General features: G+C 49.6%; 1 protein-coding gene across 2 annotated transcripts in view; it reads left to right on the top strand.

Moving 5' to 3' along the window:
• Positions 1-4,846: 4,846 nt before the first annotated feature.
• The window catches only part of RPS6KA5 (ribosomal protein S6 kinase A5), a 70,053-nt gene continuing 60,732 nt past the window's right edge, over positions 4,847-14,167 (top strand). Inside the window, exon 1 of one of the 2 annotated variants that reach the window (XM_073578177.1) lies at positions 4,847-4,955. Coding sequence is in view for 1 of the 2 variants with exons in the window: in XM_073578176.1 (XP_073434277.1) it covers positions 5,134-5,191 (58 nt within the window). In the remaining variant the exon portion in view is untranslated. The other variant, XM_073578176.1, reaches the window with a different exon arrangement.

Here is a 14,167-nt window from a genome sequence, read left to right on the forward strand (position 1 = left end):
TGGCTGACCACTCAAAACTGAAACAGACAGAACCAAATCAAATGTGAACAATAGCAAAAGAACACGTAGCTTGAGCATGCAGGGACTGAGCTGGAAACTAAGACCTCATGAGGCAGGAAAAAATCATCAGCAGGGATAGAGGGAGTCGGTTGTCTTAAATCCAGTCAGAAACTCCAAATGTCCAATCGTCCTCCTCATTATCAGGTGGCAGGCCTCTGTTAATTAGATCAGCTCCATTACCTCCTGTAACCACCAGAGGGAGCCCAGAAAGAGAATTTGTGACCCCTCTCTCAATGCAACCAGCTCCACTACCTTCACTCGTAACCAGAGGCAGGCCAGAAAGTGAATTCACAACAGACACCTATGTGGTGTCAAAGGTCGGGAAGGGGTTAATCTAATGTAGGTAGGGTAACCGACAGGGGGGTGGTCTGCTTCTTGCCACAAACAGACACGGGATGGAGACAGAAGTTGTGTCCAACAGGTCCGTTTTTATTGGCCGTCCTCCTGACGACCGTAGCAACACACCGCAGCAACTTCACAGTTCTCCGTACACAGGCCCGGGTACCTGCGCCTTTCTTCTCTGTCGCAGTGGCGTCCCTCGCGGCTCTTCCGCTGTGGCTACCCTAAGCCTATCCACCGCCAGCGTTTCACCAGTCTGAGTACGTCGTCTGTTTGGTACCCCCCGGGGCCTTGTCTGTCCTGCGGCTCTTCTTGTCGGGGCCACCTTCTTGTCGGGGCCCCTTACCGTCTGTTCTCCTCAGTCCCTTCTAGAAGCTCTCCTCTGTTGTCTGTCTTCTCTTTCTGCCTCCTCTCCTCTTGAGCTCCTCTCCCTGGACTGGAACTCTCTGGAACCCTCTCTCTCCTTTTTATCTCCTCTCTCACACTGGGGATTTCCCTCTCGAGTCCCTGCAACCCCGCCCCCCCATGACTCTGCGTTCTGGAAGCCCTAAGCTGCTGTTTATCCCTGTTCTCACAGCTCTCTCTCCTGCCATCTTGTGGTCAAACCCTGGTATTACACTCATTCTCCACTTTTCCCAGCTGTTCCCATTCTACTAATACAAAGTTCCATCTAAAGTGCACCAACCACCCCTTCTCCCTACAGACCAGTTCGTACGTCAGGTCACCTTCCCTACACTAGAACCCTCCTTAATACAGTACCCCCTCCTGACAGCTTTATGAGCCTCCCAAAGAACCGAAGGGGAAGAAACCGAGCCTTTATTCTAATGGAGGAAGTCGAAGTCGGAGAGATGGTTCAATAAAGTCTTCCAAATTGTCGGATCCTTTATTAGAAACTCTTTCAACCGCCAGCGACACACCCTGGAAGTCAGTTGAGTGGATTCAAGATCTAAGACCCCCTGGCATGATCAGACCAGGTGATGTGACCCAACTCTGCCTTCACCACCATCCTAAGGATCGAAATATTCGCAAAAAAATAATCTATTATAGAATGGGTGCGATGAAGGGGAGAGTAAAAGGTCCTATCCCTAGAGTGATCTGTTCTCCACAAGTCAAACAGGGAATTAGTTCTAATTAATTTTCTAAAGTCTCTCACCAAATTAATCAGATTGTGAGGTCTACCACTTACAGAGAATCTATCAGATTGTCCCGAGAAAGGGATGCTGAAGATTCCACCCACCAACAAAGCTGCCGGCAGTAGTTTTTGGATCAGAAATTTGATCTGACCTGAATTTGGGGCGTAAATATTACATAGAATTATAGGGCTGCCTCTCAAAGAAGCCTCCAGTACAACATATCTGCCCGCAGGGTTAATGTGTGCCTTGTTCACCTGTAGAGGACAACCTGAGGAAATCAAGATAGCAACTCCCCCTCTCTTATTATTTGAGAACGCAGAATGTGATATGGGAAAGGAGCCGGAGGTGAACCTGAAGGAGCCTCTGTTGTAAAAATGTGTCTCCTGGAGGATGAGATTCGCTTTTTGGGACTTCAACTCTCGAAGGACAAGCCCCCTCTCTCTAGGCGAGTTAAGTCCCTTGACGTTTAAAGATAGTATGTGTAACATTTGGGATTGTAAAGAGTATTCACATGCCTATGATCGCCAAGAGCCAGTGCCATTCTCACCCCCCTCGAGAAGTCGCACCAGACCCTCTCCTCCAGGATATTTTGTGAGATGAGATCCAAAACTTGCAAGCGTAGGATTGGGGGAGGGGGAAAACAGTAGGATGGGGGAAGACAAGGACAACAGAGAACACAGAAAGAACTTGGTGCGCTGCAACTTCATCATTCTGTGGCCTCCCGCTCTGCAGCTTGACGGAGTGCTGCAGCCTCCCGCTCTGCCTGGGGTTCCACACTGCCAGGAGTTTGTCACAGTTGGCCTGGTCCTGAGACTGGCCATAGCCACTTGCAGGAGGGAATGCGATCCTGCTTGGCAGGGGTGGGCAGGTGAGGGGCAGCCCACTGCAGGACTGAGCACGGGTGACAGGCTCTTTGCGGAACCTGGGCTGGACTCCTCATCGCCTTGAACAACACAATCGTCCACCATAGTGTTGGCCATTTCCTGAGTTTGGAACCTGGTGCCACTGGCCATCCTTGCACTCTTTGCTTACTGACACAGGGCTGCAACCCATGTACCCACACACCTTATATTATTTGCACTCTGACAGTCTAGTACTGGGCTGATGTTAAGACCCCAGCAGCAAAAGCTGCCGCTGGTAGTCTTTACTGTCTGGGAGTAGGGGTTATAATGTAAAGTGCTGCGGAATATGTTGGCGCTATAGAAATACAATTATTATTACTAATTATTATTACTAGGGGTCCCACCCACTATTATCTCAATCCCACCACTGTGCCACCGCGTGTAAAGGAAAACACACACACGAGTCGGGGGGATACGGATATCACCCCGCCGTCACCAATCTGTGAAGGAGCTTATACAGTCACCTCTCTCTGGCATCCCCCTTACCATCAGGTCAGTCAGAGAACTGCACCTAGGATAAGTAGTCACTGGAGACGGTGCCCTGTCATGAACTGGTTATCGGGGCATTCTGCAGTGAGGGCGCTATATATATCACAAGTCACAGGCCGGGAATATATATATAAACCTCCGGTCCATCACTGCCAGGATCCCCCAATAACACCAGAACAGTATGCTGCCACCAATTCCTCATTAGATATAAGCCTGGTCCGTAAACAAGCTTATATCGGATCAGAAACCACCCCCAGGTAGCACATAAGTACTTGCCGAACTCACGGACGTGGGAAATCGGGTTTCGAGAAAAAAGAGCAGCCCAAAATTTATTGATATTTTAATTGCTGAAAGGCGCACTAGATACTTCAAATATATAGAGTAATATACAGAAATTACAGCCAGAGGTACAAATAAAAGTGGGGTATAGGTTAGGGATAGCAGTTAGCTGTATGTGTCACGTCATCGTTCTTATCATTTGTGGTCAAAGGAAAGCTCTTGTATCCACAGGCACCTTCTTAGGCTGGCTTCACACTAGCGTTGTGTAGCGCTGCGGATGGCAGCCTATTTCCTTCTTTCTTCCTCTGTTAAGCCCCGCCCACCTCTTCCTTCACCTCCGCCTACGTCTGCAGGCGTCCTGCGTACCCTATCTTTAACATTGGGTACACTGGCCATGCGGATGTATGCTGACAAGTTGCATTTTGTTGGGGTCGGCGGACGCGTCAAAACGACAAATGCGGATGCATTAGCATACATCCGCATGTCCTGCGTACCCAATGTTAAAGATAGGGTACGCAGGACGCATGCAGATGTAGGTGGAGCTGAAGAAGGTGCGGCAGTGGGCAGGGCTTAGCGAGGCAGAAAGAAGGAAGTAGGCTGCCATCTGCAGCACTGCCGAACGCTAGTGTGAAGCTAGCCTTAGTTTCTGGTCCGTCTCCACACGTAACGTGGGTTCCATTGCAAAAAAAAAGACGAAGGCTAGAGGTGTGTAGATAGCTTTTAACCCCTAGCTCGCCCCCTCCCATATTTGCCACCGCCCCTCTGGGTTGGACTGAATTCTCCTCCCTTGACCTCCTAGCTGAAATAATTCCCAATATCTAGGATGGGTCATAACTTCCTAGTAGGAGGACCGAAAGGGACAACTGACGTCTCAATGGGTTCGTTGGGGTTGGACCTATCTGGAGAGTCCAAACTTGGGTCGGCTAAGTGGTTCTGGAGAGCCAGTCTCGGTATCTCGGTATCCGGGACAGCTAGAGAAACATGGGACGTAGGGGTGCATGAGGAGGGCTCCCAGGGTTCTGGTGGTATATAGGACTTAACCCTGAGATCCACGGTACTCTCATAATTCATCTCTAGGCCTCAGTGCCCAAGTGTCTGGAGCTTCCTCTTGATGGCTAATTGATTTTGTCCGCACAAAAGACTGCAGGGGGTCCGAGCTCTGCGCCTCCTTGCCTTCATTAACGCGTGGCCTCAAATTCTCTGGCCAAATGGTGAAGTTCTGTTCTTGTAGGGATCTGTGTACTTTTCACAAGGGTAGGGGGTCCACTTCAGGAGTGGGGGAGATCTCTGGACAATATAGTGGGCCTGCATAATAAATCCAAAACGGAGTCTCCCTCGTCCCTACAAATTGGCGCCATATATTATTTTATTTTTTGATTTTCAGTCTCAACACATGTAGATAGCACACAGAAAGAAGGAACGAGCTGTCACCTCACTGTGAACTGAACCGCGACTGAGACAGGATTCTACCAGTAACCTCACCAAAGGCATAAAAAAGGCTGGAACAGACATAATCAGTAAACGAATCAGCTCGCATTCAGCTGGGTGAACTGTCCAATCAATATCGAGCAGGCTGTTGGCAGCGGAGGCACACACCAGCGCCTGATTGGTCGCTGGGTTTGTTGACGTACCAGTGGCTCCGCCCAATCTGTCAGTCAACTTTGAGGGAGTGAGGAAGGGAATCTCTGGGGCGCGTCGGGCTCCGCCTTCTTCTTCCAGACGCCAGCCAATGAACGTGCGAAGAGCTACCCAGGTTAGGTAGCGCTGTTTGGCAGTGGGATGGGTTGCACCGTGCCGTAGTGGTCCGGGGCGGGGGGCAGAGCGGCGCCCGGGGTGAGTGCGGGAGGGAGCGGGCAGCGCTGCGGGCTCACGGCTCGGGATCCCTGCCACCTCAACCCGTGAGCTTAGTGTCTGTGTACGGCGAACGGGGCATGGAGGGGCCCTCCCGGGAAGGTGACCTGCTCACTGTGACCCATGAGCTCCGGAGCGGTGAGTGCTGCGCTGGTAGTGTCAAATCAGGAGCAAGAGGGCACGGCGGCAAGAAGTGATCCGTTCACCCACGTACACAGCACTGATTCCCCCCCCCCCCGATATACAACACTGATCCAACCATATACAGCGCTGATCCCCCCATTATACAGCACTGATCCCACATATAGAGCACTGATCCCTCCCCCATAAACAGCACTGCTCTCCCTCATATACTACACTGTCCCCATATACAGTGCTGATCCCACCCACATTTACAGTACCGATCACCCCCAATCTATAGCACTGACTCCACTTATATACAGCACTGATTCCACCCGCATACACAACAGTATCCTCACCTATATATCCCCCATGTACAACAGTGATAAGCCCCCACTCCCCGGACCTCCTTGCGTGTCCTGTGCACTCTGTCCCCGGACCTCCTTGTGTGTCTTTTGCGCCTTGTCCTTTGACCTCCTCGCGTGTCCCATGCACCCTGACCTCCTCGTGTGTCCTGTGCGCCCTATCCTCTTTGCGTGTCCAGTGCTCCCTGTCCCCTGACCTTGTGTGTCCTGTGCGCTGTGTCCCCTGACCTCCTTGTGTGTCCTGTGTGCCCTGACCTTGCGTGTCCTGTGCACCGTGTCCCCTGACCTCCTTGCGTGTCCTGTGCGCCGTGTCCCCTGACCTCCTTGCGTGTCCTGTGAGCCGTGTCCCCTGACCTCCTTGCGTGTCCTGTGAGCCGTGTCCCCTGACCTCCTTGCGTGTCCTGTGCGCCGTGTCCCCTGACCTCCTTGCGTGTCCTGTGCGCCGTGTCCCCTGACCTCCTTGCGTGTCCTGTGCGCCGTGTCCCCTGACCTCCTTGCGTGTCCTGTGCGCCGTGTCCCCTGACCTCCTTGCGTGTCCTGTGCGCCGTGTCCCCTGACCTCCTTGCGTGTCCTGTGCGCCGTGTCCCCTGACCTCCTTGCGTGTCCTGTGCGCCGTGTCCCCTGACCTCCGTGCGTGTCCTGTGCGCCGTGTCCCCTGACCTCCGTGCGTGTCCTGTGCGCCCTGTCCCCTGACCTCCTTGCGTGTCCTGTGCGCCCTGACCTCCTTGCGTGTCCTGTGCGCCCTGTCCCCTGACCTCCTTGCGTGTCCTGTGCGCCCTGTCCCCTGACCTCCTTGTGTGTCCTGTGCGCTGTGCGCCCTGACCACCTTGTGTGTCCTGTGCGCCCTGACCACCTTGTGTGTCCTGTGCGCCCTGACCTCCTTGCGTGTCCTGTGCGCCCTGTCCCCTGACCTCCTTGCGTGTCCTGTGCGCCCTGTCCCCTGACCTCCTTGCGTGTCCTGTGCGCCCTGTCCCCTGACCTCCTTGCGTGTCCTGTGCGCCCTGTCCCCTGACCTCCTTGCGTGTCCTGTGCGCCCTGTCCCCTGACCTCCTTGCGTGTCCTGTGCGCCCTGTCCCCTGACCTCCTTGCGTGTCCTGTGTGCCGTGTCCCCTGACCTCCTTGCGTGTCCTGTGTGCCCTGTCCCCTGACCTCCTTGTGTGTCCTGTGCGCTGTGTCCCCTGACCACCTTGTGTGTCCTGTGCGCCCTGACCTCCTTGCGTGTCCTGTGCGCCCTGTCCCCTGACCTCCTTGCGTGTCCTGTGCGCCCTGACCTCCTTGCGTGTCCTGTGCGCCCTGTCCCCTGACCTCCTTGCGTGTCCTGTGCGCCCTGTCCCCTGACCTCCTTGCGTGTCCTGTGCGCCCTGTCCCCTGACCTCCTTGCGTGTCCTGTGCGCCCTGTCCCCTGACCTCCTTGCGTGTCCTGTGCGCCCTGTCCCCTGACCTCCTTGCGTGTCCTGTGTGTCTCCTTTCCCCTCACCTCCTTGCGTGTCCTGTGTGCCGTGTCCCCTGACCTCCTTGCGTGTCCTGTGTGCCGTGTCCCCTGACCTCCTTGCGTGTCCTGTGCCATGTCCCCTGACCTCCTTGCGTGTCCTGTGCCGTGTCCCCTGACCTCCTTGCGTGTCCTGTGCCGTGTCCCCTGACCTCCTTGCGTGTCCTGTGTGCCGTGTCCCCTGACCTCCTTGCGTGTCCTGTGCGCCGTGTCCCCTGACATCCTTGCGTGTCCTGTGCGCCCTGTCCCCTGACATCCTTGCGTGTCCTGTGCGCCCTGTCCCCTGACCTCCTTGCGTGTCCTGTGCGCCCTGTCCCCTGACCTCCTTGCGTGTCCTGTGCGCCCTGTCCCCTGACCTCCTTGCGTGTCCTGTGCGCCCTGTCCCCTGACCTCCTTTCGTGTCCTGTGCGCCCTATCCCCTGACCTCCTTGCGTGTCCTGTGCGCCCTGTCTCTCTTATGTTCACATTACACTGGTGTTAGCACCCTGTCTCTGATGTCATGCAGCTTATTGCTCACTCAGTGTTACTGATCCCTTCCTTACTTATTTATTACAAACTCGGCCTCATTTGTTGTTCTCCACCGCTGATCTTTACCTGCCCCTTTTGTTGCGAATTGATTTTGTATTTGATCATTTCCATCCCATTTACTCATTATCTAGATGTGCTTGCTGTCAATGAACGGGACATTCTTATACATGTTCAGACCTTAAAAGATCACACATCCTTGTGCTGTGCCTACAAATCGGGGATGCCCATAGGTAGGAGGTTTGCAGGGTCGTGCATATCTTTTTGTTGTACTCTACTCTTCCTTGTTCAGCACTCGAGGCTGATGGTGCTTACCTGCACTGATTCATTGCAGAAAAACTTTCACAGTTCCAGAAGGATTTTCCTGACATTTTCTGGTTCTTAAACAGCTGACAACACAGCAAAGGATCTCACGGTGGAAAGTTATCAGTAAGAAGAGTATACAAACGTTTCCAAGGCATCAAATAGAGCACGGAGCATTTTGAAGATGTCATCAAGAAATTTGTGAGTGAAATTTGACACAATAGTGACATTACCTTGAATTGGACATCCCTCAAAAATTCATGAAAAAGACAAGAAGAAAATAGGTCCAGGACGCTGCCAAGCGTCTGACAGCAACATTAAAGGAAGCTGCAGGAATACCTGGCCAGTACAGGTTGTGTCCTGCATGTGACAACAATCTCCCGTATTCTTCACATGTCCGGCCTGTGAGGTTGGTGGCCAGATGGAAGTCTTTTCTTAAAAAGATAAACTCACAATCCCGACTATGTTTTGTTGAGAGCGTGTGGAAAACGTGTCATATCTGAAGAGATCGATGTGGAACGTTTTGGCCATAATTCCAAAAGGTAAGTTTGGCACAAAGCCAACCCTGTGCTTCACCAAAATATCATCATACCCACAGTGAGGCATGGTGTGGGCAGCATTGTGCTTTAGGGCTGCTTTTCTGCAGTTGGAACTAGGGCTTTAGTGAAGGGGGAGGGAATTATGAACAGTCCAAATACAAGTCAATTTGGCATCAAAACCTTCAGGTCTTGAAGAGGAATTTCACCTTTCAGTATGACAACAACCCTAAGTGATCTCAAAAACACCAAAAGAATAGCTTCACCAGAAAAAGATAAAAGTTTTTGTAACAGTCCAGCCTAAGCCCAGACCTGAATCTAAGTGGAAATCTGTGATGACCTGAAAGGGGCGCTGTATACAGGAGATGTGGAGATACTGCAAAGAGGAGCTGGCAAAGATCGCCAATTCTGGATGTGCTGCACTGATGGACCCCTACCCAAAAAGACTGAATGCTGCCAGAAATTCAAAGGGGATTTCTCTAAAGTATCAGTGTAAGGCCGGGATCACACTACCGTGTGTGATGCGAGAAACTCGCAAGAGTCGCTCGCATCAATACCCGGCGCTGCCGCCGTCACTCAGGACAGGTGCTGCAGCTGCATAGAAATACATGCAGCCGAAGCTCCAGTCCTGAGTGCCGGTGGCAGTGCCGGATATTGATGCGAGAGACTTGTGCGAGTTTCTCCTGGCTTAAGGGTGTGCAGATTTATGCAATCACTTTATTTTACTTTTTTCTTTTTCCACCTGAAAAGATTTTTCTTTTCAGTGGATTTGTACAGGCTACGGATGTCATTAAAAGAGGACAAAGTTCTGAAATTCTTCTTTTTATAATATATGAACATGATAAAAACCTGGGAATTTTACAGGGGTGTGTAGACTTTTTATGTCCATTGTATATATTACATTCAGGGTAATGCCGCAGTCTCACGGTTCATCCTGCCTTTTCCTTATTTCATGGCGTCTGCAAGGTCTGTGATGCGTCATAGCAAAGTTCACGGAGGATGACCGCGCCATTTGTTGTCTAAGCAAGCACCTGTTTTGCTTTTCGAGTGCTCGAGCGTCTCTGCGACAGTCTGCTCTCTTGGAGCGTTTCCAGCGCCTTGCTCAGTGCTGTAAAGCGAGCACATTGATGTCAGGCGTGCCGTTAGGGTGAGTCCGGGAGTACAAACACACAATCTGTCCATCTGTTCACTATTTTATCCTCATATGCACCAGGATGAATGGTTTCTGCCGCTCCGCTATGTTTTTGGAGTCACTAGTGGGCTTTATATAAGGACCCCCATAACATTGCAGGATCCGCTGTTTAGAAAGTGACTCTTCATAGTGTTTTCTCATCTGATGACTCTTTAGAATTAGCCGCTTTAGTGCCGTCTCCTCGCAGAAGTTTTATGTTTTTCGGCACATGTTGTTTGGGGAGGATTAGGAGCTTGGAACGCTTAATGTCGACATCTGGCGGTCCGACGCTGAGCACAGACTGCAGAACTATGCACGGTGCTCTGCAGCATTGATAATCTGCCCAGTCTTGGCTGCATGAGTCCAGTTTTAAAAGGCCATTCCAGGGGGCCCCATAGGTTGCAGCATGGAGGACTGGTGTTTAATGGACTTGTTGTTCATCCTGATCTTTCTGGTGCATAAACAGAATAGCAAGAACTGCAGTAAAGATGAACATCTGAACAGCATTGCTTCTATAATACTAACTTACTCCATAGTGTTGTACATATCTTCAGATTTTTGTGTTAGATCCAGATTCAGCAAACTTCATACTTTTCACTACTGAGAGTTTATTCCAGTTGTATCCAGGTCTGACCTGCTGAGCTTCACGCATGCGCCGTGGTAGAAAATGGAAGCCACTGAACCCGTCGGGTCCAGTAACTTATAAAAGTGTCTGTTGGGTTTTCCTCGCAACGTGCAGCACTACTTTCCCATCATTTCTGCAGTGTTCTGTAACAAGGCTGCAGGTGTGAGCGCGACAATGGATACTTGTGTCAGCAGCTACAATGTATCAGAGGATTGCAATTGTAACAAACCCGAGCTTTTTTTATTCTTGTGTCTGAACAGGATTCCATTCATAGTAAGAAGAAATGTAGAACACTTTATTAAAGCGCCTGATGTTCAGGAATGTAACGCAGCAAGTCTGGACACAAACGGGAACATTTTCGGAACTCGCCGTACTTGTGCCAATAGCTATGGAAGCCTGGATTTGTACCCCAGGCTATGAACTTTTTCTGCAGTATTTGTCATTCCATAAATCTGACATCTGATCATCTGAAAATAATAATATGCTTTCTGTCAAATGCTTGACCAGCATCAGCTTTGCTCTACGGTGCGTGTTCTCGTCCTCTTTTCGACACGGAATGTTTAGGAAAAAGCTTCCTTATTTCCAGGGCTGGGCAATTAATTTCTGTCAATGCAGCATCTGATAATCCGGAAACTCAGATGTGCTGTACCTACGCTGAGAACCATTTCTGAGACTTGTAGGGATGGGCCGCTGAGCCTATGGCACTGTAGTCCATTCATTCTGCTCCTGGGGGTCCACACTGATCATGTACCCTGTCCTGTCTGTTCACATGCTGAATTTGACAAGGATTTTGGTGCCGCGGACAAGACTCATCCCAAATCTGTTTCTGCAAATAATTTCAGAAGCTACAGAAAATCTTATCCTGAATGATATCTGCCTTGAACCACAAAAAAAGCTGCAACACGCTGTGTGTGAATCTGGGTCATGTTGGAAAAGACCCCCTTAAGGCTGAAATCTGCTGCAGCCGTCAGCGGACCACCATTGGTCGATCTTCCAAAACTCCAGCAGAAAGTTTGTTTGGGGATCAGTGCGTTGGTCCCCAGGTACCAGCTGGAACCAGATCTGGTATATACAATGGGACCCAACGCCCCCAACCTCATTCATGTACCCTAAACGGTCCACATTTACCGATCATGTGGGTTTTATGTACATATCAGTAGCGGGCTATATATAATATATACACGGCAGCTACTGAGATCCAGGGTCTAAAGCTTTTTTCTTCCTCTAATCTGCTAAGCCGCAAGCCAAGATTGAACGTGTTCAGGAATTAATCCGGCAGATGTCCCCGGAATGGACGAGATGCTATTTCACATCATGGCACATAACCCTCTGTCGAGCGTTCTAAAAAAGAGGAGGTGGGCGCTGCAGGTTGATGTACGGCATGCTGGAACCTATAGTTCTTTCCTACTCCCCGCTGATCTCTTGCTGTGGTTCTGGATCCGTGCCCTTTTCTTGCATCAACACTTGTGTACTGCATTTAGCTCAGCAGGAAGGCACAAAATGATGTGTTTCGCCAGATGGAGAGGAAGTTTTCATTAGAAAGGATTTAAGTGGGGTAGAAATAATAAAAAAAAAAAAAAAAAAAAAGGAAATGGCGGCAGCGAGAGCCCCGGGAAATTCTTAAATGTACAGCAGTGAAAAGCTCCTCTTCCTCCTTCATTTTTAAGGTTGTGTAGGCGAAAGTAAATTATCAAAATGTTTTCAGACATAAGGAACCATTCAGCGATATTCACAAGAGAGCGCACGTCTGCGCCATTTATGCTCTACACACATCTGTCGTTCTATAGTGATGTTTGGTCAGAGGGCTCCCAGTAATGAGTAGCGACAGAAGGAAGATGCACAAAGGAGGCTGCTGGACCCCAGTGATGGGTGCATTGTGCTGCAGTATGAGGAGACCCAAAGTGTTAAGACCCTCATATAGTGAGAACTACTACCCTCATCATAACTCTAGAAAACAAACACATTCAGAATGGAGCTTTTTTCATATGAAATTCTGTAGCTTCCCAGGTTTGCTGCATTACTAGACCACCAGCACGATAGTGAGCGCAGCTCTGGAGTATAATACAGGATAGGTAATATAATGTATGTAGACAGTGAGTGCACCAGCAGAATAGTGAGTGCAGCTCTGGAGTATAATACAGGATGTAACTCAGGATCAGTACAGGATCAGTAATGTATGTACAAAGTGCCTGCACCAACAGAATAGTGAGTGCAGCTCTGGGGTATAATACAGGATGTAACTCAGGATCAGTAATGTATGTACACAGTGACTGCACCAGCAAAATAGTGAGTTCAGTTCTGGAGTATAATACAGGATAGGCAGGGCCAGTTTTAGGCAAAGTTTAAAATGGGGCCCCAAATGCTAACATATTGCACATCACACAGAAGCATTTTGGTTGTAGTTACATGCGCTGAGTTCAGGATGCTAAATGAGTGTGATCGACAATATTGAAATTGTTCAACACTTTTTTCCCGGCCTCTTTCCACCATCTGAGAAAGAATGATGGGGACAGAATGATCACTAATGGATCACTAACAGATCACCATACAGTATCATGTTATCAGCCGCACATCTACAGTTTACAATCCATAGTCCTCCATATAATATAATGTGCCCCATAGTCCTCCATATAGTATAATACACTCCTCATAGTCCTCCATATAGTATAATACACTCCTCATAGTCCTCCATATAGTATAATACACTCCTCATAGTCCTCCATATAGTATAATACACTTCTCATAGTCCTCCATATAGTATAATACACTCCTCATAGCCCTCCATATAGTATAATACACTCATCATAGTGCTCCATAGTATAATGCACCACCATAGTCATCCATGTAGTACAATTCACTTCCCATAGTATAATGCACCGCTTAGTTCTTCATATAATATATTCCCCATAGTGCTCGATACAGTATAATGCAGCCCACATATAGTATAATGCAGCCACCCCACAGAGTATGATGCAGCCCTGCCATACAATATAATGCAGCCCCCCTCTTAAAGTATAACGCAGCCACCCCTTAGAGCATAATGCAGCTATCCCACAGAATATAATGCAGCCACTCCACAGAATATAATGTAACCCCCCATAGAATATAATGTAACCCCCCCATAGAATATAATGCAGCCCCCCTCATATAGTATAATGAAGCCCCTCCATAGAATATATGGCATCCCCCTCATCGAGTATATTGCAGCCCCCCATAGAATATAATGCAACCCTTTATATAGTATAATGTAGCCCCTCCATAGAATACAATGTAGCCCTCATATAGTATAATGTAGCCCCCATAGAATATAATGTAGCCTCCTCATAAAGTATAATGAAGCCCCCGTACAATATAATCTAGCCCCCCCCATAGAATATAATGCAGCCCCCACAGAATACAATTTAGCCTCCTCATATAGTATAATGTAGCCCCCTCATAGAGTATGATGCAATCACCCCCCACAGAATATAATAAATATTATACAGCCCCCCATAGAATATAATGTAGCCCCAAATAGAATATAATACAGCCCACCTCCCCATAGAATATAATGTAGCCCCCAATATTATATAACACAGCCTCCTCCATAGAATATAATGTAAATTGTAACCCCCCCCCATGGTATATAACACAGCCGCATAGTATATTGCCCAGCCCCATATGGTATGTAGCCCAGCCACACATGGTATGTAGCCCAGCCACACATGGTATGTAGCCCAGCCACACATGGTATGTAGCCCAGCCACACATGGTATGTAGCCCAGCCACACATGGTATGTAGCCCAGCCACACATGGTGCATAGCCCAGCCACACATGGTATACAGCACAGCCACACATGGTATATAGCCCAGCACCACATGGTATATACCCCCCCCCGGCCGAGAATGGCCCCACAGTCCAGCACACCGCGCTGGTACTGTCTCCTGCACAGTCTGGCACACAGTGAAAGCGTGATAACATCATCGCGCACCCGCTGTGT

This window comes from Dendrobates tinctorius, unplaced genomic scaffold (genome assembly GCF_039654945.1).
Source record: "Dendrobates tinctorius isolate UK_male_01 unplaced genomic scaffold, ASM3965494v1 ptg000058l, whole genome shotgun sequence".
In the NCBI taxonomy this organism is placed as follows: domain Eukaryota; kingdom Metazoa; phylum Chordata; class Amphibia; order Anura; family Dendrobatidae; genus Dendrobates; species Dendrobates tinctorius.